This window comes from Gorilla gorilla, chromosome 16, assembly GCF_029281585.2.
Source record: "Gorilla gorilla gorilla isolate KB3781 chromosome 16, NHGRI_mGorGor1-v2.1_pri, whole genome shotgun sequence".
Classification (NCBI taxonomy): domain Eukaryota; kingdom Metazoa; phylum Chordata; class Mammalia; order Primates; family Hominidae; genus Gorilla; species Gorilla gorilla.
This window is the reverse complement of record NC_073240.2, coordinates 43,809,870-43,835,781: the sequence shown is the minus strand read 5'-3', so window position 1 is coordinate 43,835,781 and position 25,912 is coordinate 43,809,870. Positions and strand designations below refer to the sequence as shown.

General features: G+C 42.5%; 1 protein-coding gene across 3 annotated transcripts in view; it reads left to right on the top strand.

Moving 5' to 3' along the window:
• Positions 1-25,912, top strand: part of UBR1 (ubiquitin protein ligase E3 component n-recognin 1) — a 162,833-nt gene that overhangs the window by 80,558 nt on the left and 56,363 nt on the right. For all 3 annotated transcript variants that reach the window (XM_031002081.3, XM_063698954.1, XM_055363525.2), the window contains exons 27-33: positions 312-412; positions 4,534-4,620; positions 5,848-6,029; positions 14,343-14,548; positions 17,562-17,655; positions 18,787-18,936; positions 23,233-23,330. In XM_031002081.3, the coding sequence (XP_030857941.1) occupies positions 312-412; positions 4,534-4,620; positions 5,848-6,029; positions 14,343-14,548; positions 17,562-17,655; positions 18,787-18,936; positions 23,233-23,330 (918 nt within the window). The remainder of the gene's footprint in view (positions 1-311; positions 413-4,533; positions 4,621-5,847; positions 6,030-14,342; positions 14,549-17,561; positions 17,656-18,786; positions 18,937-23,232; positions 23,331-25,912) is intronic.

The window sequence follows — 25,912 nt, the reverse complement described above, 5'->3', positions numbered from 1 at the left end:
GGAAAAAGGATGGTTGTCACTGTACTGAACATGTACAGACTTTTTTTTCTTGTCATTATTCCCTAAACAATATTATCTAATAACTATTTACATAGCATTTACATTGTATTAGGCATTATAAGTAATCTAGAGATGATTTAAAGCATACAGAAGCATGTGTATAGATTTTATGCAAATACTACACCATTTTACATAAGGGAATTGAGCATTAGTGGACTTTGATGTCCGCAGGGGTCCTGAAACCAATTCCCTGAGGATACCAAGAGATGACTATATGTATTTATGATGTGTGATTTTGTGTTTTAAAAAAGGATTGGGAAGTTCAGCCATGAATATACAAATGCTTTTGGAAAAACTCAAAGGAATTCCCCAGTTAGAAGGCCAGAAGGACATGATAACATGGATACTTCAGGTAAACTAAAAAAGTAAAGTGATCATATCTTGGTTTAAATATTTAAGAATTCTCTGCTTGCCTCCCGTATTAAACCACTGTACCATTGTAGACATTTACTACTGGTTTTCATAATCACTTATTTTTCATGTTAATAATTCTATTTTCCTATATTTTATTGTAGTTTTAAAAATAAACTAAGATTTATTCATTTTTTTTGTCGTTATTTAGTCAACTTTACTGAAAACCTACCATGTGCCATGCTCACTTATAGATTTCTAGATGGAACAAGGCAGACAAGGTGCTTACTATCATGGAACATATACTCCAGTTGAGGGACAGACATTAAACAAATAAATAAACAAAAATATCAGGGTAATTCAATAGATGAGTAAGGGGTTACTTTGGGTAATTAGGGAAGGCCTCTCTCAAAACACGACATTAGAGCTAAGACCTTAATGACATGGAGTCAGTCTTAGAAGAGTCTGGAAGAGTACTCCAGGAAGAGGGAACAGCAGTGCAAAAGCTCTGTGGTGGCCAGAAAGAAGGTCAGTATGGCTGGAACATAATGGGTGAGGGATGGAAAAGTAGGCAATGAGATCAGAGGGGTGGCCAGGGGCCGGATCTTGTAGGTCCTTATAAGTCAGCATAAAGTGATAATTTTTTAGGACAATGGGAAAATATTGGAGGATTTTAAGTGACCTAATCTATATTTGTACAAGATGGTATTGGCTGCTGTGGAGTAAATGGATTATGGGGGATAGGCATACAAGTTAGGAAACTGTTAGGAGACTGTTGCAGTAATCTTGATATGAAATAAGCATGACCTAGACTAAGATGCAGATAGTAAGAATCTGAACTGATTAAGGTGCATGTCGAAGGTGTATGAAGATAAAATCTATAGTACTTGCTCATCAGTCTGATGGGAGAGATGAAGGAAATAAATCAAAGATGAGGCTGGGCATGGTGGCTAGCACCTGTAATCCCAGCACTTTGGGAGGCCAAGGCAGTCAGATCACCTGAGGTCAGGAGTTCGAGACCAGTCTGGCTAACATGGTGAAACCTCATCTCTACTAAAAATACAAAAAATTAGCCAGGCATGGTGGGGCACACCTGTAGTCCCAGCTACTTGGGAGGCTGAGGCAGGAGAATTGCTTGAACCAGGGAGGTGGAGATTGCGGTGAGCCAAGATCGCACCACTGCACTCCAGCCTGGGTAACAGAACAAGAGTCTGTCTCAGAAAAAAGGAAATCAAAGATGACTCCTGGATTTGGTGCTTGAGCTATTGAGTAGATAGCATTGCCTTTGGAGACGAGTGAATTAAATAAGCAGGGGAGAGAGAGGCCAGGAACGTTACTTTAATGGAAAACCTCCACATAGAAACATAAAACCGGCCAGGCACGGTGGCTCACGCCTGTAATCCCAGCACTTTGGGAGGCCGAGGCGGGTGGATCACAAGATCAGAAGTTCAAGACCAGCCTGGCCAAGATGGTGAAACCCTGTCTCTACTAAAAATACAAAAAAAAAAAAAAAAAAAATTAGCTGGGCGTGGTGGCAGGTGCAGTGGCAGGTGCCTGTAATCCCAGCTACTTAGGAGGCTGAGGCAGGAGAATCACCTGAACTCTGAGGGCGGAGGTTGCAGTGAGCCGAGATCGCACCACTGCACTCCAGCCTGGGCGACAGAGTGAAACTCTGTCTCCAAAAAAAAAAAAAAAAAAAAAAACCTGAAGCCAGGATTATGGAGCTTCTGCACTCATTGCATTCATTAAGATATTCTGATGTTTATAGCTAAGTATTGTTTTGATAATCAGAATATATAAAGTAGTTATTTTTCACATTCTTATCAATTGGAAATCTTGGTACTGATTTATACTTTTAAGAGGGCAGCTCTTACCACTTTATTAGAAACAGTCCTTAAGCATGATGTAATGATGCTTAAGCATGATGTAATATCATTATTGTCCTGGCGTGGTGGCTCACGCCTGTAATCCCAGCACTTTGGGAGACCAAGGCGCCAGGGTCACGAGGTCAGGAGATCGAGACCATCCTGGCTAACATGGTGAAACCCCGTCTCTACTAAAAATACAAAAAACATTAGCCAGGTGTGGTGGCGGGTACCTGTAGTCCCAGCTACTCAGGAGGCTGAGGCAGGAGAATGGCTTGAACCCAGGAGGTGGAGCTTGCAGTGAGCCGAGATCACACCACTGCACTCCAGCCTGGGCGACAAAGCGAGACTCCGTCTCAAAAAAAAAAAGATAATGATATTATTAAAATTCTTCTTGAGGTAGATTTTATGAATATTTAGTATTTGTGTTAAACTAGCCAATATTATTTTAAGATTATAAAATCAAACGAAAGTAGGTAACTATTAAGAAAGTAAATCGAGGTACCATTTAGTTCAGCGTTCATATCCCATAGAGATGGTGTTATGAATTGCAGATCTAGTCCTGAAAATTCATTTTCAATTAGAATACTAAATTTTATTATCAAAATATCTGAAAAGCACATGTATCTGCTGTTAAAAACATTAGATACTCTATCCAGATGGTTGATTTAAAGCTATGTTGTAGGTGTTCATTGTGGGAAATTTTTCCTCATGAGACCAAGGTTCTTTCAAAATATAAATAAATTTTACTGGGCACAGTGACTCACACCTATAGTTCCAGCACTTTGGGAAGCCAAGGTGGGTGGCTTGCTTGAGCCCAGAAGTTCAAGACCAGCCTGGACAATGTGGCAAAAACTCCATCTCTACAAAAAATACAAAAATTAGTCAAGGGTATGGTGGTGTGCGCCTCTAGTCCCAGCTACTTGAGAGGCTGAGGTGAGAAGATGGCATGAGCCCAGGAGACAGGTTGCAGTGAGCCAAGATTGTGCCATTGCACTCCAGCCTGGACGACAGACTGAAACTCTGTCGAATGAATGAATTAATGAATTAATGAATGCATTCATGCTGAAACCATGAGCTTTGTTAATAAGAATGAGGCAGTTCTGTATAAGCTGTTGTGGAAATGTCTCCGAGGATAGCTGGGCACGATGGCTCATGCCAGTAATCCCAGCACTTTGGGAGGCTGAGGTGGGCGGATCATGAGGTCAGGAGATCGAGACCATCCTGGCTAACATGGTGAAACCCCGTCTCTACTAAAAATACAAAAATTAGCCAGGCGTTATGGCGGGCACCTGTAGTCCTAGCTATTCAGGAGGCTGAGGCAGGAGAATAGCGTGTACCCAAGAGGCGTAGCTTGCAGTGAGCCAAGATTGCACCACTGCGCTCAAGCCTGGGCGACAGAGCAAGACTCTGTTAAAAAAAAAAAAAACAACAAACCAAAAAAGAAATGTCGAAATGTCTCCGAAGATAAATGATTAAGTGAAAAGAGGATGTGTGAAACAGTATGTATGGTAGGATCTCTTTTTATGAAAATAGATGTAAATATAAAAATTATATATTCTGATAGAGGTGTTGTAATCAGGGAGAGGAGGATTTTACTTTCCATTTTGTATCCTTTTTTTTTTTTTTGAGACAGGGTCTCGCTCTGTCACCCAGGCTGGAGTGCAGTGGCACTATCTCAGCTCACTGCAACCTTCACTTCCCAGGTTCCAGCGATTCTCCTGCCTCAGCCTCCCAAGTAGCTGGCATCACAGGCATGGGTTACCACGCCCAGCTAATTTTTGTATTTTTAGTAAAGACAGGATTTTGCTATGTTGGCCAGGCTGATCTCTAACTCCTGACCTCAGGTGATCCACCTGCCTTGGCCTCCCAAAGTGCTGAGATTACCCGCCTCCGCCTCCCAAAGAGCAGTCACCATTTTGTGTCTTTGTTTTTATGTGTTTTTGCACAAAAATATTATTTCAAATTAAAAAAATTTTTGTTTCCTGGCAAATCTCTTGAAAGCTAACAGAGGCATGCCCCCAGCCTACTGAATCTGCTGATTCTGCTACCAGTGGCCGCCTCCTCAGCTGGATTGCTCATTGACCAGGGGAGGCGTTTGTCACAGTCAGAGTCACTTTTTTTCTTCATATATTGAAATAGTTTAAGTGAAAGACATTTGGAGATATGATGCCAAAATCAGATTAGTGAATGTTTCTGTTCCTGGTCGGTCTAACAGTCTAACTAACTCTTTTAACGTTTCATCTGTTTTTCACAGATGTTTGACACAGTGAAGCGATTAAGAGAAAAATCTTGTTTAATTGTAGCAACCACATCAGGATCGGAATCTATTAAGAATGATGAGGTATGACACTGTAATAACACTGTAGTAATGGTGACATTCATCTCTGTCTTTGAACTTTACTGGTATAAGGGAGCTACTGCTTTTTTGTTAGGAGAAACCTGTTGATTGTGAAGTATATGAGATCTGTCCATCTTTTATTCATTATGCTTCTATATTGTGGAGATTAATGGTACGTGACAATTCAGTATAATTTTTGTATTTTGCAAAAACAGGAGAAATTGATATATCGTAGAGCTCTATTAGAAATCCCAGCTCTTTGAGAGGCGGAGGTGGGTAGATCACTTGAGGTCGGGAGTTCAAGACCAGCCTGGCCAACATGGCCAAACCACGTCTCTAGTAAAAATACAAAAATTAGCCCAATGTGGTGGCTTGCTCATGTAGTCCCAGCTACTCGGGAGGCTGAGGCACGAAAATCACTTGAACCCAGGAGGCGGAGGTTGCAGTGAGCCAAAATCATGCTACTGCATTCCAGCCTGGGTGACAGAGCAAGATTCCATCCCAAAAACAAAAAACCAAAATACCATATTTTATTAACTTTTAATATATTTTAGTGACTTAAATTGGGATATGTCTCACAATAAATGACTTTCATCAACAGCATGTTTTAGAGAAATATAAGATAACGGTACATCTTAGATTCAATGAAATGCAATAATATTTGTGTTATTGCTATAATATAGTGAATCAGGTTTTGATGATTCTAAAATTTATATTATTAGAATAATATTATTTGTGGTTATTACATGTTCAGTAAAACACACGATGTAAATTTGAATAGAAAATTAACATGCACCAAATATATCTCAGTAATATTGTTAAAGTTAAAAAAATTGTTAAATTTCTCATTTTTAACAGTGCATTTAGAAGTAACTGTTAGAAATCAAGATTATTTAAATTGTCAGTGATTAAGTGATTGACAAATGATTTTAAAATTTTGTTTTATCTAATTTTATTTCTTAAGGTACCTGCATTGAGTATAAAAGGCAGTTAATTGGATATTTAAGGTTCTTAGCTTTTTACAGTAAATTATTTAAATAACTAAAGGAATAATTAGTTGTATGATGTCATGCAGCCTGTAATGCTAATTTTGAAACATTAAACTGAATCCAGGATGTAAGGGGTAATCGGGGTTTCAGAATCTTATTCTAAGGAATTTTGCCATCCAAACAGCGTATATAAATGTTTAACAGTGGATCTTACCTAAATTTGTCATTTCTTAATACCCAGATTACTCATGATAAAGAAAAAGCAGAACGAAAAAGAAAAGCTGAAGCTGCTAGGCTACATCGCCAGAAGATCATGGCTCAGATGTCTGCCTTACAGAAAAACTTCATTGAAACTCATAAACTCATGTATGACAATACATCAGAAATGCCTGGGAAAGAAGACTCCATTATGGAGGAAGAGAGGTAAAATAAAGCAAACCAAAAATTACCAACTCAATTTTTTTTTTTTTTTTTAAATTGATCATTCTTGGATGTTTCTCGCAGAGGGGGATTTGGCAGGGTCATAGGACAATAGTGGAGGGAAGGTCAGCAGATAAACAAGTGAACAAAGGTCTTTGGTTTTCCTAGGCAGAGGACCCTGCGGCCTTCCGCAGTGTTTGTGTCCCTGGGTACTTGAGATTAGGGAGTGGTGATGACTCTTAACGAGCATGCTGCCTTCAAGCATCTGTTTAACAAAGCACGTCTTGCACCGCCCTTAATCCATTTAACCCTGAGTGGACACAGCACATGTTTCAGAGAGCACAGGGTTGGGGGTAAGGTCATAGATCAACAGGATCCCAAGGCAGAAGAATGTTTCTTAGTACAGAACAAAATGAAAAGTCTCCCATGTCGACTTCTTTCTACACAGACACAGCAACCATCCAATTTCTCAATCTTTTCCCCACCTTTCCCCCTTTTCTATTCCACAAAACCGCCATTATCATCATGGCCCGTTCTCAATGAGCTGTTGGGTACACCTCCCAGACGAGGTGGTGGCCGGGCAGAGGGGCTCCTCACTTCCCAGTAGGGGCGGCCGGGCCGAGGCGCCCCCCACCTCCCGGACGGGGCGGCTGGCCGGGCGGGGGCTGACCCTCAACCTCCCTCCTGGACGGGGCGGCTGGCCGGGCGGGGGCTGACCCCCCACCTCCCTCCCGGACGGGGGCTGACCCCCCACCTCCCTCCCGGACGGGGCCGCTGGCCTGGCGGGGGCTGACCCCCACCTCCCTCCCAGACGGGGCGGCTGGCCGGACGGGGGCTGACCCCCACCTCCCTCCCGGACCAGGCGGCTGGCCGGGCGGGGGCTGACCCCCCACCTCCCTCCCGGACGGGGTGGCTGCCGGGCGGAGACGCTCCTCACTTCCCAGACGGGGTGGCAGCCGGGTGGAGGGGCTCCTCACTTCTCAGACGGGGCGGCTGCCAGGCGGAGGGTCTCCTCACTTCTCAGATGGGGCGGCTGGGCAGAGGCGCTCCTCACATCCCAGACGGGGCAGTGGGGCAGAGGCGCTCCCCACATCTCAGATGATGGGCGGCCCAGCAGAGACGCTCCTCACTTCCTAGATGGGATGGCAGCCGGGAAGAGGCGCTCCTCACTTCCTAGATGGGATGGCAGCCGGGCAGAGACGCTCCTCACTTTCCAGACTGGGCAGCCAGGCAGAGGGGCTCCTCACATCCCAGACGATGGGCGGCCAGGCAGAGACGCTCCTCACTTCCCAGACGGGGTGGCGGCCGGGCAGAGGCTGCAATCTCGGCACTTTGAGGGGCCAAGGCAGGCGGCTGGGAGGTGGAGGTTGTAGCGAGCCGAGATCATGCCACTGCACTCCAGCCTGGGCACCATTGAGCACTGAGTGAACGAGACTCCGTCTGCAATCCCGGCACCTCAGGAGGCCGAGGCTGGCGGATCTCTCGCAGTTAGGAGCTGGAGACCAGCCCGGCCAACACAGCGAAACCCTGTCTCCACCAAAAAAATACGAAAACCAGTCAGGCGTGGCGGCGTGCGCCTGCAATCGCAGGCACTCGGCAGGCTGAGGCAGGAGAATCAGGCAGGGAGGTTGCAGTGAGCCGAGATGGCAGCAGTACAGTCCAGCTTCGGCTCGGCATCAGAGGGAGACCGTGGAAAGAGAGGGAGAGGGAGACCTTGGGGAGGGGGAGGGGGAAGGGGAGGGGGAGAGGCCAACTCAGTTTTTGGAGGAAAAGTTAAATAGTCACTTTAAATTATGCTTTTCCAAAATGTATTTTATGGCAAGAGAAATTCAACTATTTTCATTCTAGAAAGGTCAGAGTGAAGACTCTAAGGTACTTATTCAATATAATTTTATACTGATAAATGCATTGAGTGTGCAGTAAAGTTAGGTTAGGAACCTTTATGCACAAAAAGATAACCAACCCGTTATTCTGTATGCATTAGCACTTTCAGGTACACATTTACACATCAGTTCACTTATTTCACATTATTATTTCTAATAAAAATGACTGCAGTTATTACATTATTGGAAACAAATTCTTTGCCTGAAAAAGGTGGCTTATACGAGTTTTTCTTTTTTTCTTAGAAGAAAGACATTGCCTATAACTACAGGTATGGATAGCACCTTGGAATTGGAATCAGTAAATCTGGTTTTCTGAGTTCTGACTGTGGTATGCTCTTAGAGAAATTGGTTAATTTTCTGAGCTGTGCTTTGTGGGCTAGTATACAGTGATAAAAGGGAGGAGACATAATAATGTTACTTTGAAAAGCATTCCAAGAAATTTAAAATATTGAAAGTACCTACTTTGGCCCTTTTTAAAGACAAGCTTTCACTGCTGTTTAAAACAATATGTGTTGAGGGCTGTGAGCAGTGGCTAACCTCTGTAATCCCAGCACTTTGAGAAGCCGAGGCAGGTGGATCATCTGAGGTCAGGAGTTCGAGACCAGCCTGGCCAACAGGCAAAACCCCGTCTCTACTAAAAATACAAAAATTAGCCAGGTGTGGTGACGCGTGCATTTAGTCCCAGCTACTCAGGAGGCTGAGGCACGAGAATCACCTGAACCTAGGAGCCAGGGGTTGTAGTGAGCAGAGATTGTGCCACTGCACTCCAGCTTGGGCAACAGAGTGAGACTCCATCTCAAAAAAAAAATCTTGTGGATACTTTTAGAAAATTTTGGTTTTGGAATACTAGTAGGCACAGTACATCCTATCTGATATGTATCTTTAATCTTGAAGCTGAGTATGCTAACAAGGACCATAAAGAATAATGATTATATTAGTGATTAAAAATAAAAAGATATGAAGGTATGCTTTCCTTGGCTGACTATAGGGTAATAAAACTGGAAATTTTAAATGACAAGCCAAAGTCCCACCTCTAGATATTATGTATTAAGAACATACTATTTAGAAATAGTGAGAAAGAAACTACTGACAATAAAATAAGAAGGTGTAAGCAAAGGTGTACTCAGAGTTCATTTATGGCCTTAATGCTTTCATTATTTATTTTTATTGCTTGATTAATTGGACATGTGATTTTTGAATGTGTTCTTATTGAAAGCAATTTAAATAATGCAGGAAGTCCCCCTTTGACCATCTCTGCATTACTGATCTTTCTCCACACATAACCATGATTACAAATTACCATTGTTCTTAGACCTCTTTCTATGCATTTATAAACATGTATACATGAAGAAATAGTGAGGCTTGTTTCGTGTTTTCTAGTGGTTTTTCTTTTTTAACCATACATTTTGTCTGCAGCTTGCTGTTTCAATGTCTTAGGAATCTTTTGATATCAGTACATGTCACTCTATAATGTAGATTCTTTTTTTTTTTTTTTGAGACGGAATCTCACTCTGTCGCCCAGGCTGGAGTGCAGTGGCATGGTCTCGGCTCACTGCAAGCTCCACCTCCAGGGTTCACGCCATTCTCCTGCCTCAGCCTCCCGAGTAACTGGGACTACAGGCGCCCGCCACCACGCCTGGCTAATTTTTTTGTATTTTTAGTAGAGAGGGGGTTTCACTGTGTTAGCCAGGATGGTCTCGATCTCCTGACCTCATGATCCGCCCACCTCGCCTCCCAAAGCACTGGGATTACAGGCGTGAGCCACTGTGCCCGGCCTATAATGTAGATTCTACATCATTGTTTATGACTGCTGCATAGTGGTCTCTGATGTGGTTATATAATAGTTTATTTATCTGACTTTAGACATTTAGGTTGCTTCTAATTTTTCCTTAGAACAGTTCGTGAGAATCTTTTTGTATGTGTCTCCTTGTACAACTCTGCAAGTACTTAGTCAAGGAGTCCAGTAAGTGAAAGAGCTGGGTTAAAATTTTTATAGATGTGGCCACATTACCATCCAGAGTGGTTTTACTAGTTTCTGCTCCTGATAGTGTATATAGGTGCCTAATTTACTTTGTTCTCACTAATACTTAACTATTTTCAGTACTTGAAAATGTGATATTATTAAAATTACAGATTTGTGCCAGTCTGGCTGAATTTCCCCAATTGCTATTTAGTAGTAGGTTGAGCAACTTCTCATATGATTATTCACTGACCTTTTACATTGTATCCTCTGGGAATTGCCTATTATTATTCTTTGCCCATCTCTGTTGGGTGCTTTCCTCTTGTCTTACTGACTTATATAAGTCTTAAAATTATTAATACTTAGCTTTGTTACATATGTTTCCCATATTTTGTCCCTGTTTCTTTAACATTAATTATGGGGTTTAGCCATAGAGAAGTGTGCAGTGTTGATAAAGACAAATTTATCAGTCTTTTAGAGTTTTAACTTTTTGTATTAATATCTTGTTTAAGAAAGCTTTTCCTATTCCAAAGTCTCAAATATATTCTCTCATATTTTTTTAAACCAGTTTTTTTTTTTTGAGATGGGGTCTCACTATGTTGCCCAGGCTAGAATGCAGTGGCTCTTCACAGGCATAATTATGACACACTGCAGCCTCAAACTCCTGGGCTCAAGTGATCCTCCTGCCTTACCCTCCTGAGTAGCTGGGACTACGGGCGTGTCACCACACCCAGCCAAAATTTTAATTACATTGTGTTACACACACACACTTGAGATGGAGTCTTGCTTTGTCGCCTAGACTGGAGTACAGTGGCGTGATCTCAGCTCACTGCAACCTCCGCCTCCTGGGTTCAAGTGATTCTCCCTTCTCCACCTCCTGAGTAGCTGGGATTACAGGCTCCCACCACCACACCTGGCTATTTTTTTTTTTTTTTTTTTTGTATTTTTAGTAGAGATGGGGTTTCACTATTTTGGCCAGGCTGGTCTCGAACTCCTGGCCTCAAGTGATCTTCCCACTTCAGCCTCCCAGAGTGCTGGGATTACAAGGCGTGAGCTAGTGTGCCCAGCAAAATTACATAGTTATATTTCCTCTTGAAAACTGAATGTCAGAGATAAAGCTAAAGTTCCATTTGAGCACCAGCCCAAATCCTGGACTTCTTTCTGCTCCTCCTCAGAGGTTCTCTGGTTATAAGTTTTATGTGTATCTTGCCAGAATTTTTCCTATGTTATTAATACAAATATATGTAGCCACAGAAATTATAGCATGTCATTCAGCCTTTGGTTTTATTTGCATTGATAGTATTATGTACATATCACTCTACAACTTCCCATTTTCACTCTGTAGTATGTCTTGGAAATCTATGTATGTTCTTATATACAAAACAAGCTCAGCGTTTTTCAGTCTTGGCATTTAGGCAGCTTTTTTTTTTTTCATGTAGTACTGTCCTGTGAATTGTGGGACTGCATCCTGCGCCCACTAGAACCTTGTGACAATCAATAAGTAAACCTTTCATAATTTATTGCTAGATGCCTCCTAGGAGGTGGTACCACACTTAGTGAGTCCCACCTTTTAAAAACCGCAGAGTAGGGCGGGCGCGGTGGCTTATGCCTGTAATCCCAGCACTTTGGGAGGCCAAGGCAGGCAGATCACGAGGTCAGGAGTTTGAGACCAGCCTGGCCAACATAGTGAAACTCCGTCTCTACTAAAAATACAAAAAAATTAGCTGGGCATGGTGGCAGGTTCCTGTAATCCCAGCTACTTCAGAGGCCGAGGCAAGGAGAATCACTTGAACCTGGGAGGCAGAGATTGCAGTGAGCCGAGATCGCGCCACTGCCCTCCAGCCCGGCAACAGTGCAAGACTCTGTCTCAAACAAAATAAAACAAAAAAGCTGCAGAGTATTCTATGTTAGGTAAGTTCATTTATATATGATGATTAATATTTATTTATTGTTCAAGGATATACTATAGTTCAGGGAGCTTCTTGCACAGACAGAGACAACATTGTAGAGTAGTTCAGAGCATGGACTGTGAGCCTAGATTACCTGGATTAAATCCTGGCTCTACTACATACTATTGATGAATCATTGGGTTGAGTCTTTTGTTGTCACTATGCCTCAGTTTCTTCATCTGAAAAGTGGAAGTGTCACAGGATCCTTAGGGTGTTGCTTTTCCAGCCAGAAACCTCTGTGGCCAGTGGCACCTTTGCCAGAATTTTGCTTGGTCTTTCTGGGCTCATCCTGCCCACTTGGCCTGGCAGGCTGCACTTGACTGACACTACCAGCCTGGATCCCATGCCTGCCAAGGGCGAGCCAGGTGTGGAGTGACCAGGGGTGCATGAGCAGGCACCTGCAGGGTCTGGCCACTGCGCACAGCCAGGCACGCCAGCTGCTGTGCAGGGCAGGGAGCTCTAGGCACAGGGACAGGGGCCAGCTCTGTGCAAGCCTGCAGCTGGATCATATGCACCAGCAGGTTCCGCTGCAGGGACTCTTGTCTGGACAAGGGGAATATGGTGGCACCTGGCAGCTCAGAGATGCCAGAAACTGTGAAGCCCCAAAGAGGGTGTCACAGCCCTGGCTCAGGGAGCCCCTAGGTGTGGGCTCCCCAAAGGACCACAGCTCTTCTCTCCTTCTTGTCACCTGCAACGTGGCAAGCGGTGGGTGTGGGCATTTCAGCCCTGTTTATGTTACTAGCTCTTTCAGTCCTGCCATTTGGTGGTTCCCGAGTTCTTGTCCTGCATCCAGGAAGAATGAGGTACACGGACAACTGGAGGGTGAGCAAGGTGGAGAGCTTTATTAAGCAACAGAACAGCTCTCTAGGGACCCGAAGTGGGTAGCTCTTTCTGCAGGCAGGTCATCCCAACGAGTGTCCAGCACTCAGTGGAGAGGAGATCCAGAGTGGGTATCTCCTTTCCACAGGCAGGTCATCCCAGCAAGTCAGGAGACTTGAATTGGGTAGCTCCTTCCTGCAGCTGGTAGTCCCCATGTGAGTCTGGCTGAGTCTGGGGTTTTTAGGGGCTTCAGAAGAGAGAAAGTGTGTGCTGACTGGTTCATGGACAGACCCGGAGAAAGCACCATAAATTCTCACCCCAGGCTGTGGATTCCACCTGTAACTGACATACCAGTCCCCAGGCTTCAGGCCATTCCTGGCTTGGGGACCCATCCCTTTCTGCCTAGGAACCTGTCTGCCTCCTGCCGCCATCAACATATCATCCACAACTCCCTGGCTGTTTGTGCCAAGGGGCACCTGCAGGCCCATGCTGAGCCACCTGTTTCCTCTTGGCCTTCCTTCCATGCTTATCAGCACCCAAAGACCAGAGGGGTCCAAGGCAGGAGGGGGCTGACATGTCAGCACCGCCCCTAGTGTGCACACCTGGCCGGGGCCGCGGCAGCGCCTGGGCTTGGCCACAGCTTTGCTCCAAAATCGGAGCGGGCATTGGGAGTGCGGAGAGGCTCAGAACACGCACTTCTGAGCTGGGCAGTTGCAGCTGTGCCCGGGAGCACGGGGCTCCTGCCCCGCAAACTTGGAAGGGGTGGGGTTCCCTCCTGTTCCCAACCCAAGGGCTACATGGAGCACGTTGCCCCAGCCGCGCCTCCACTGCTGCAGCAGACATCTTTGCAGGAGCTGCTCTAGACAGAATAATAATACCTACCTCATAGGATTATTGTAAGGATTGAGTAAACATGTAAAGTATTTGAAACAGTGCCTAGCTTCACAATCAGCATGTTACAAATATTTGCTATTATTTAAATATTATTGTACGCCTCAGTAGATCTTGAGTTTTGCCCAGTCAGTAAGAGTAGATTCTAAGAATTGCTGAATCATTAAGGTGTAAGTTTTTTAGTTTGAATAGCTACCAAAATAGAATAGAAACCTAAATGCCTAATGACAGGGAATGGATAAAAACTATTATGGCACATACAGTAAGAGCTGTGCATCCATTTAAAATATTTCTGAAGAAGTTTTAATGATGTAAGATACTATAAGTGAATAGAGCAGGATGCAGATCTGTGTAATGTGATCTTATTTATATGAAGAAGTATATTATAAATAGAAAGCAGACCTAGAAGGAAATATACAAGGTTACTAGTAGGTATCTCTAGGTTGTGGGAATATAACACTTTTTTATACTATTATAGATTTTCCAAAATTTATTCAATAAGCCTGTATTACTTTTATATCCAGAAAAAAAAAAAGCCCAGCTTATTCGTATAGTAAATTAAGTAAAATTATAATATACATTCCATTTTATCATCTGTTTTTTGCACTTAGCAACACTTGTATTTTGTAATAAGCAAATAACTGATAAAAGCCACAAAGGAAAGGGGGAAGCTTTTAACTTAATATTGCTAAATATCATTTTTATTTTTATTATCTTTCTTATATTTCTTGCCTATAGTTACTTAAAATCTACCAAAATATGAAGACAAGTGACCAAAACATGTGTCCTCATTTCTGATCATTTCTTTTGGTAGCACCCCAGCAGTCAGTGACTACTCTAGAATTGCTTTGGGTCCTAAACGGGGTCCATCTGTTACTGAAAAGGAGGTGCTGACGTGCATCCTTTGCCAAGAAGAACAGGAGGTGAAAATAGAAAATAATGCCATGGTATTATCGGCCTGTGTCCAGAAATCTACTGCCTTAACCCAGCACAGGGGAAAACCCATAGAACTCTCAGGAGGTATGTATTATTTAATAAATATCCTTTTGTGCATTTCTTTTCATGCCTGTGTAATTAAAGGAAATACTATTTGAAAAACATTTGGAAATAAGGGTTATATATCTACCATACCGTTATCATATTTAAGAAAGTAATAATAATCTAGGAATATTATCTAATATAAAATCAATTTTTCTCTAACAGTTCTCAAAATGTCTTCAATTCCTAGACTTTTTTTTTCACTTAGGATCCAAACAAACACGTGTTGCTTTGGTTATATTTCCTTTACTCTATTTTAATCCAGATTAGTCCCTCCTTTTTTTATGATAGTAGCTTTTTTGAAGAATTCAGGCCACTTGCTTTGTATAATGTATCACATTATGAATTTATCTGATTGTTAAGTTGCCTCCTGATTACAATCATGTTAAACATTTTCTTGGCAGGAATGCTAATTAGATAATTTATTGCACTTATTACATCAGGAGTTAGCTGCTTTAGCATCATTATTATTTTAAAATATCCTTGGAATAGGCCAGACATGGTGGCTCACGCCTGTAATCCCAGCACTTTGGGAAGCCGGTGTGGGTGGGTCACTTGAGCTCAAGAGTTTGAGACCAGCCTAGGCAACATGGCAAAACCTCGTCTTTACAAACATATTAGCCAGGCATGGTTGCATGAGCCTGTGGTCCACAACAGGGTGAGACCCTGTCTCAAAACAAACAAAACAAGCTCCTTGGAATAATAGTGATAATAAAGACTAGCATTTATTGAAAACTTAACATTGCCAGGCACTTGTTAAGTGCTTTATGTGTATTTACTTACTTAATCCTCACAACAGCCCTATGAATTAGTTATGACTATTAGTTCCATTTTATAGATGAAGGACCTGAGGCACAGAGAGGTCAAGTAACTTACCCATGGCCATGAGTTACAAGTGATGAAACCAGAATTTGAAATCCTCAATCTGTGCTTTTCTTTTCTTTTCTTTTTTTTTTTTTTTAGTATTTATTGATCATTCTTGGGTGTTTCTCCCAGAGGGGGATTTGGCAGGGTCATAGGACAATAGTGGAGGGAAGGTCAGCAGATAAACATGTGAACAAGGGTCTCTGGTTTTCCTAGGCAGAGGACCCTGCGGCCTTCCGCAGTGTTTGTGTCCCTGGGTACTTGAGATTAGGGAGTGGTGATGACTCTTAACGAGCATGCTGCCTTCAAGCATCTGTTTAACAAAGCACATCTTGTACCGCCCTTAATCCATTTAACCCTTAGTGGACACAGCACATGTTTCAGAGAGCATGGGGTTGGGGGTAAGGTTATAGATTAACAGCATCCCAAGGCAGAAGAATTTTTCTTAGTACAGAACAAAATGGAGTCTCCCATGTCAACTTCTTTCTACACAGACACAGTAACAATCTGATCTCTCTCATTTCCCCACATTTCCCCCTTTTCTATTCCACAAAACCGCCATCATCATCATGGCCCGTTCTCAATGAGCTGTTGGGTACACCTCCCAGACGGGGTGGCGGCCGGGCAGAGGGGCTCCTCACTTCCCAGACGGGGTGGCTGGACAGAGGCGCCCTCCCACCTCCCAGACGGGGCGGCTGGCTGGGCAGGGGCTGCCCCCCCACCTCCCTTCCAGACGGGGCAGCTGGCCGGGTGGGGGCTGCCCCCCACCTCCCTCCCAGACAGGGCGGCTGGCCGGGCGGGGGCTGCCCCCCACCTCCCTCCCGGATGGGGCAGCTGGCTGGGCAGGGGCTGCCCCCCACCTCCTGGTTGGGGCGGCTGCCGGGCGGGGGCTGCCCCCCACCTCCCTCCCGGACGGGGTGGCTGGCCGGGCGGAGGTGGCCCCCCCACCTCCTGGACGGGGCGGCTGCTGGGTGGAGACGCTCCTCACTTCCCAGATGGGGCGGCTGCTGGGCGGAGGGGCTCTTCACTTCCCAGATGGGGTGGCTGCCGGGCGGAGGGGCTCCTCACTTCTCAGACGGGGCAGCTGGGCAGAGACACTCCTCACCTCCCAGACGGGGTGGCGGTCAGGCAGAGACGCTCCTCAGTTCCCAGACGGGGTCGCGGCCGGGCAGAAGCACTCCTCACATCCCAGATGGGGCGGCAGGGCAGAGGTGCTCCCCACATCTCAGACGATGGGCGCCGGGCAGAGACGCTCCTCACTTCCCAGACGGGGTGGCGGCGGGGCAGAGGCTGCAATCTCGGCACTTTGGGAGGCCAAGGCAGGCGGCTGGGAGGAGGAGGTTGTAGCGAGCTGAGATCACGCCACTGCACTCCAGCCTGGGCACCATTGAGCACTGAGTGAGCGAGACTCCGTCTGCAATCCCGGCACCTCGGGAGGCCGAGGCAGGCAGATCACTCGCGGTCAGGAGCTGGAGACCAGCCCGGCCAACAGGGCGAAACCCCGTCTCCACCAAAAAAATGCAAAAACCAGTCAGGCGTGGCGGCGTGCGCCTGCAATCCCAGGCACTCTGCAGGCTGAGGCAGGAGAATCAGGCAGGGAGGTTGCAGTGAGCCGAGATGGCAGCAGTACAGTCCAGCCTCGGCTTTCACAACTTTGGTGGCATCAGAGGGAGACCGGGGAGAGGGAGAGGGAGAGGAGGGAGAGGAGAGGAGGGAGAGGGAGAGGGAGAGGGAGATCCAATCTGTGCTTTTCTTAATGAGGTTATAATTCCCCTAAGTATCCCTTAAAATTATTACTTATGAAATTACTATTAAAATTAAAAAAGTAAATTATCTTGGAAACAGAAGATCACTTAAATAACCAAGATAATGCAGATTAAACCCAATATTCAAGGTTAAAAAGTAAATCAAAGATAGAGTTATTAATCCATACTAATTTTAGAATCATATCTGACAGGCTACCTTTATGCTTTTCTCTTTTGTTACTATTACTTTTCTCTTTTTGTTACTATATATCCTCCTATCATGATATTGTGACACTTTGCTTGGACATTCCTAAGACAGTTTATGATTAGACTTTGGACCTGATAACCTGTCTCTCTTTTTCCCTCCTTTTTATACCTTGTACCAGAAGCCCTAGACCCACTTTTCATGGATCCAGACTTGGCATATGGAACTTATACAGGAAGCTGTGGTCATGTAATGCATGCAGTGTGCTGGCAGAAGTAAGTTGTCCTTCTGACATGTTCTTGAAAGAGACTAGGAACATTGAAGTTCACTCAAGGCCACAAAAAGGCATGTTTTCTCATGTCTTCTTTCCTTTCTTCTTATTTGAATAATTGAAACAGTTTTAATTACTAATTCTGTTTGCATGAATTATTATTATCAAAGTTGGAAAGTGGTGTGTAAAGTTACCAACTTTAGATTTTCACTGTTCCTTTGTGCTTGCTCTCCATAAACTAATCAGTTGCTCTTCATCAGTATTCATGTAAAAAAAGTAATAATTGGCCGGGCGTGGTGGCTCACACCTGTAATCTCAGCACTTCGGGAGGCCGAGGCAGGAGGATCACCTGAGGTCAGGAGTTTGAGACCAGCCTGGCCAACGTGGTAAAACCCTGTCTCTACTAAAAATACAAAAATTAGCTGAGTGTGGTGGCACATGCTTTTAATCCCAGCTCCTCCGGAGGCTGAGGCAGGAGAATCGCTTGAACCCAGGAGGCAGAGGTTCCAGTGAGCCAAGATTGCGCCATTGCACTCCAGCTTGGGAGACAAGAGCGAAACATCGTCTCAAAAAAATTAATAAACACAACAAATAAATAAAAAAAAGTAATCTTTATAAAAATCTAATTTCTGTCAAAACATACAGCTGTGAAAAGTACCTTTGAAATAGAATAGGATGAATAGGACAAGAAGTTCTCATTCTATCTCTGGAAAATATAAAAATTCAAAAATGTAATTCCTGAGAAATCTTTTGTGTAGAGTTTACCCATTTGGCTTAAGATTACAATATATAATTTTTCCATGATAGCCCTCACTACTTCAGTTCATCATTAGAAACTGAGGAAAGTAGTGTCCATGCTGTATCACCATGCTGTTGAGGCAAGAGATGAGTTATGATTCAATAAACTTATTTTAAATTTATATCTGCTCTGATGTATTTTCCAATTTGTTCCCAAAATAATGGGCAACCTGTTTCTTCTATAATTACAACTTGTGTGTTTTTGCATGTATGTTCTAAAGATGTTTATTGGGGCAAAAATTCCAGATTTTAAAAACTTGGATTAGAGCAAGTAGAGATACACATGTAGAGATGCATGTGTAGTTCTGAATGGGCCTGTGTCTTTGTAATTTTGCAGGTATTTTGAAGCTGTACAGCTGAGCTCTCAGCAGCGCATTCATGTTGACCTTTTTGACTTGGAAAGTGGAGAATATCTTTGCCCTCTTTGCAAATCTCTGTGCAATACTGTGATCCCCATTATTCCTTTGCAACCTCAAAAGATAAACAGGTATATTTTAATTTATGTTTTGGTTAATTTTTGAAAAGTTGGCCAGGTGCAGTGGCCTGTGATCCCAGCACTTTGGGAGACTGAGATGGGCGGATTGCCAGAGCTCGGAGGTTCAAGACCAGCCTGGGTAACATGGTAAAACCCCATCTCTACAAAAAATACAAAAAAAAAAAAATTAGCCAGGTGTGGTGGCACACGCCTGTAGACCCAGTTACTTGAGGGGGCTGAGGTGGGAGAATCACTGGAGCCCAGGAGATTGAAGCTCCAGTGAGCCGAGATTGCCCCACTGCACTCCAGCCTGGGTGACAGAGCGAGATCCTGTCTCAAAAACAAATAGAAAGTTGTCTTTAGTTCTTTAATTTGTGCCTGTTTTTGTTACATTACTGTTTTTTATTCTTTAAAGGAATTAATACTTTTTCATTTTATATCTTGTATTATACTTTTAAAATGTGATCAAAAGCCTAATTTTTGGACTCTAAGAGAACTAGAAGGTTTATTTACTCAAATCTATATATTGTGGTTATATTTTCCAGCAGCCATTGAAGCAATAGAACTCTGACTTCTGCCTTAGCACTCACAAAAGGCGAAAAGATGCAAAAAAAATTCATTCCTTTCATATGGCCCTTTGCCATCATTAGAGTTGCCAGTTGGAGTCTGATAGCTCTAATGATCTTTGTATTATTTTTAATTTCATTTTTCTGAAGATCCAAATGCTATAGCTCTAGAGATATGGACAAATGTTAACTAAAAAAATTAAATAGAAACACTAGATTTGTTTTTATGTATCTCTCTTTGGGTAGTGTTTTAAGCATTTTGAGTTTTTAAATTTTTATATTCTGATCTGTAAATGGAATTAACAGCAAATTATTAGTTTTTGTATAACATCTTGGAAATTTAATTATATATTTCTATATTCTCACTGTTGTACATGATGATAACAGTAGTATAATATTTATATTATTTCAGTTGCTTCAAAATGCAATGAATTTGTAATGGTAAACCTAAATTCTCCTAAAGAAAATGGTTTTGTTGATAAAAATACCTTTATGTCCCCATAAAAGTTCAAAGGTGATAGGTTGGGCGAGAAGGGTCAATATAAAGACTTGCTCTGGTGGGGCGCCATGGCTTACACCTGTAATCCCAGCACTTTGGGAAGCCGAGGTGGGCGGATCACGAGGTCAGGAGTTCGAGACCAGCCTGGCCAACATAATGAAACCCGTCTGTACTAAAAATACAAAAAAATTAGTTGGGTGTGGTGGTGGGCACCTATAATCCCAGCTACTTGGGAGGCTGAGCCAAGGAGAATTGCTTGAACCTGGGAGGTGGCAGTTGTAGTGAGCCAAGATTGAGCCATTGCATTACAGCCTGGGCAACAATGTGAGACTCCGTCTCAAAAAAAAAAAAAAAAAGAATTGCTCTAACCTTGGCTGGGCACAGTGCCTCACGCCTGAATCCCAGCACTTTGAGAGGCTGAGGCAGGCAGATCACCTGAGATCAGGAGTTTGAGACCAGCCTGGCCAATATGGCAAAAACCCATCTCTACTAAGAATACAAAAATTAGCCTGGCATGGTGGCACATGTGTGTAATCCCAGCTACTCAGGAGGCTGAGGCACGAAAATTGCTTGAACCCGGGAGGTGGAGGTTGCAGTGAGCCGAGACCATACCATTGCACTCCAGCCTGGGCGACAGAGCTACACTCTGTGTCAAAAATAAATAAATAAATAAAGAGTTGTTCTAATCTCTAATATTCCATGTCATTGATAAACCTAAATTGAAATTGTCTTCTTCAGCGTATGTGGTAACATGAGAAAGAATTATCTTTGATTTGAGTAATTAATATATTTTAGGCATTTTACCAAGCAAATGCTGCATTATCTTATTTAATTATCACAGTCGTCTATTGAAGTAGGTACTGTTATTTCCATTTAAAGATAAGGAATTGGAGACTAGGGATAGTTTTTACTTGTCCCAAGACAAACCTAAGATTCAAACCCAGACCTGACTCCAAAGCCTTACCTAACTATACAGCAGAAGACAAAGATAAAGGAAATCATAATAAAGTGACTTTCCAATTTCTTGTACAAGCCTTTTTTACACAGTGGCTCCCCCAAAATAGGATTATTAAACTATGTAAATTGTTCTCTAACAGAATATTTAGCTACTTCTTTCCTTGATGACTTTAAGGGTCAGATGCTTCAGAGCAGTTCTTTCTAAATTCAGAAAACTGATCCTTAAAACTCTTAGAACTAAAGGTCTCTTAGAACTCTGGCATACTTTTAATCTATAGTAACAATTCTGTTACTCAGGATCTGAAATACATGATTATACATAGCAGTTTTATTAGATACTTCGACTTACCCATACAGTTGATTATATTTGCCTTTTTTGGATTTTAGGAAATCAGCATGAATATAATCTAAGATAGTAAAGATAAAAGCATATAAAAACTGTCAAAACTAAGATTTTGATTAAAAATGTATAATACAAACTTACGAAAAAATTTAAAACTAATAAACTGGTATCTGTAAAGAAAATTGGTTATAACCAGTCATAGTACATTTCCATTTTTTGAAAACAAAAAAAACTTCTTAGGTCAAATTTGTGCCCAGATAGGTAAATTTTGGCACAGTTCATTATATATTTTACCTTTGCTCAAGACTATTCTTTCAATAAAAAGATTCCTATTTTATTTTTAATAACACTGTTTCTGGTCCTTCTTGGTTTTTTTTTTTTAAATAGGGTCTCACTGTGTGCTGGAGTGCAGTGGTGTGATCTTAGCTCATTTCAGCCTCAACCTTCTTGGGCTCGGATGATCCTTCCACCTCAGCCTCCCAAGTAGCTGGGACCACAGGCATGTGTCACCACACCCCACTAATTTTTGCATTTTTTGTAGAGACGGGGTTTCACTATGTTTCCCAGGCTGTTCTCTAACTCCTGGGCTCAAGCGACCCGCTCACCTCAGCCTCTCAAAGTACTGGACTACAGGCCTGAGCCACTGCACCCAGCCCTTCTTTGTTCTTAATAACAGTCTGTCTCAAGTCCCTGTCCTTACGTCCATTTTAGGAAGGAGAGACTGGCAATAAAAAAATAAAACAAAATGTTGAGTAGTGAGGAATACTATGAGAAAGCTAAAGCAGTAGGTTAAAGGGCTGAAGACAGACTGGGGCATGAGGCTATTTATAGACAGAGTTGTCAGGGAGCTCTTCTCTGAGATGGTGACATTTGAACAGAGACCTGAATAAAGTGAGGAATAATCACTGCTTTTCCCTGGGAGAAAAAAATTCTAAGCACAGGCTATATCAAGAGCAAAGGCTCAGCTGGGTGTGGTGGCTCACGCCTGTAATCCCAGCACTTTGGGAGGCTGAGGCGGGCGGATCACGAGGTCAAGAGATCGAGACCAGCCTGGCCAACATGGTGAAACCTTGTCTCTGCTAAAAATACAAAAATTAGCTGGGCGTGGTGGCAGGCACTTGTAATCCCAGCAACTCGGGAGGCTGAGGCAGGAGAATCACTTGAACCCAGGAGGCAGAGGTTGGTTGCAGTGAGCCAAGATCGTGCTACTGCATTCCAGCCTGGGGACAGAGTGAGACTCCATCTCAAAAAACAAAAACAAAAACAAAAAAGCAAAGGCTCCAAGTTTGGAACTCCGTGATCATGTTTGAGTCACAACAAGAAGGCAACATGGAATGGAGCAAGCAAAGACCAGATCATAAAAGGGATTATGAGCAAAGATTAGAAGTTGTATGATCCTATTTACATTTTTAGAAAATTCTTCTAGCTGCTGTATGATGAATTCATACTTAAATGAAACACAAGAGTAGAAGCAGGAAGAACACTTAGGAGTCTATTTAAGTAATCCAAGTGAGGGCTGATGTGACTTGGATTAGGGGGTAGTAATGAGAGGTAGGAAGAAGTGATGAACTTGAGATATATTTGAAAGATAAAACCTGCAAGGTTAATTAATAGATTAGAATGTGGGGTGTGAGGGAATCAGAGAAATCAATGACAACACCTAGTTTTTGACTGGAGCAACTAGAATGGTGATTCTATTTACTGACATTTACTACCTGTGGGTGATTGGCATGTGGGTGGTGACTTATTTCTTGTAAGTTTAAAATTTCCTTCCCCTTCCAAAAAGCTACATTTTTAGACACATGTTTCTGTGACCTAGGAAATTAATCTGGAGGAACTCAACTTTTTTATATGACCATTTATCCAAGGAAATAATACAAATTCAGCTTTTCCATTTGACTTTGTACCCATGGTTGTAATAATTTTTAAATATCATTTTTCAGTGAGAATGCAGATGCTCTTGCTCAACTTTTGACCCTGGCACGATGGATACAGACTGTTCTGGCCAGAATATCAGGTTATAATATAAGACATGCTAAAGGTTTGCTTAAATTTATTTTATATTAGCTATGTGAAGATGGTGTCAGAATCTTTATTTTTTTAAATAATTATTGTGCTAAAATATGGTTTGCAAGTACAGATTTCTTGAATATCAGGAAATAGAAGTTTTTGAAGCTAAAAATAAGTGGCTTAAATTGCTTTATTAAATTTAATCGTTTTTCATACTAGGAGACAATGCAGACAGTGATTATACTATCAAGTCCATCTATCTGATTATTCCAAGCAGTCAAACTGCTTAGATTTAAATCTTAGATCCAAGATTCATCTAAATCACTAAGATCCACTTACTGATTATGTGATCTTGGGCAAGTTACTTAAGCTCTGTGTGCCTCAACTTCTTATTTGCAAATCGGGGATAATAATATTATAATAGTACCTATTTTATTGGTTGAAGGATTAGCAGAGTTATTATATGTAAAATAGAATAGTCCATGGTACATAGTAAGTGCTACATGTTAGCCATTACTATTACTAATACTATTAATATGTGGTTAGTAATGTTTGTAATAACAAAAACATTTTAAAACTGTCATCTTATTTACATATTCTTTACAGTTGTGAGACAAGTATGGCTATTAATGGAGATGTGCTTAAAAGGATAAAGTGGGAATTTTTAAAATACAGTGAGGAAAGTTGTCTTTTGTTTAGGCCAATGGTCCCCAACCTTTTTGGCACCAAGGACCGGTTTTATGGAAGACAGTTTTTCCACGGATGAAGGGGATGGTTTTGGGATGATTCAAGTGCATTACATTTATTGTGCGTTTTATTTCTATTATTATTACATTGTAATATATAACGAAATAATTATATAACTCACCATAATGTAGAATAAGTGGGAGCCCTAAGCTTGTTTTCCTGCGACTAGATGGTCCCATCTGGGGGTCATGGGAGACAGTGACAGATTGTCAGTCATTAGATTTTCATAAGGAGTGGGCAACCTAGATTCCTCACATGGGCAGTTCGTAGTAGAGTTTGCGCTTCTATGAGAATCTAATGTGGCTGCTGATCTGGCAGGAGGCGGAGCTCACGCGACAATGCGAGTGATGGGAAGCGGCTGTAAATTCTGATGCAGCTTTGCTCACCTGCTGCTCACCTCCTGCTGTGCAGCCCATTCCCAAGGTTCCCAACAGGCCATAGACTGGTACTCGTCCGTGGCCCTGGGGTTGAGGACCCTTGGGTTAGGCAGTGAAATCAATAGGGTGAAGGCAAAGTCCAGTATTTTAAAAATTATCTTCTCATCCCCTCTTTGGATCTAAAATTGATGAAAACTATACCTAGAAAATATTCAAGAATATTTCTAGGTATTCTACTCAAAATATTTATGTCTTATTTCTACAATTCATATCTTTCTGTATTTATCCACATTTTCCCTGATTATTTTACCCTCTGTTGTGCTTTAATTATGTCCTTTCAGTTACATACTTTTAAGGAAAATGAAGGATGTATACAAAAGCTACAGAGGAAGAAATAGCGGTGATGGTTTTATTTCTCATCACCATAGTCTAAGTTACAAAGGTTTTTTGTTTGTTTTGTTGGGGGGGGGGGGTTGTTGTTTTTTTGTTTGTTTGTTTAGACAGGTCTCGCTCATCACCCAGGCTGGAGTACAGCTCACTGCAGCTTCAACTTCCTGGGCACAAGTGATCCTCCCACCTCAGCCTCCCAAGTAGCTGGAACCACAGGCTTACACCACCACACCCAGCTAATTTTTAAATTTTTTGTAGAGACAAGGTCTCGCTATGTTGCCCAGACTGGTCTCAAACTCCTGGACTCAAGCAGTCCTCCTACCTCAGCCTCCCAGAGTACCAGGATTACAGGCATGAGCCAGTGTGCCCAGCCTAAGTTATCATACAAAGTTTTATGTTCCCTGCCTCGTTGACCTCATATGTGTGCATGTTACGCAGTTAAGAATGATACAAGAGGAAATAGCATTAACAGCCAGATTTTATAGTATAAAACAATAGGACTCATAGGATTTTTAGGAAGGAATTGATCAGTAGGGGCTGAAGTAGTAAGGGAAGATGTCATGGAAAAAATGAGATTCGATTTGACCTTGTATAAAATTTGGATGTGTGGTAGGGATAAAGGAGAACCCAGGTGGAAAACAGAAATGTTTTTAGGGAACTGTGAGCGTGGCATTTTCAGAGACATTGAAAAAGCCTGGCCTACGTTAGTTGAGAGTACACAGTGGGGAACAGTGGAGAATATGGGGCAGTTGTGGAGGTTTGTAAGAATTTGGACTTGGTCATTTAGAAACACAGAATGATGGAAGACAACAGTCAGCAATGAGTGAGTCTGGCAACGTCCTGTCAGTTTCCCCTCCTCCTTCATTTTATAACAAAACCTTTTACCACAAGTGCTAATGAGATAACAATCTGTTGGGTGGAAAACTCTTCTAACAAAAGAACTTATATTTGCTAAGAAGTGATTTTTGGCATGTACTTAACTACTTTGCTACTTGTTTTTGTTTGTTTGTTTGTTTGTTTGTTTGTTTTGAGACGGAGTCTCGCTCTGTCGCCCAGGCTGGAGTGCAGTGGCGTGATCTCGGCTCACTGCAAGCTCCAC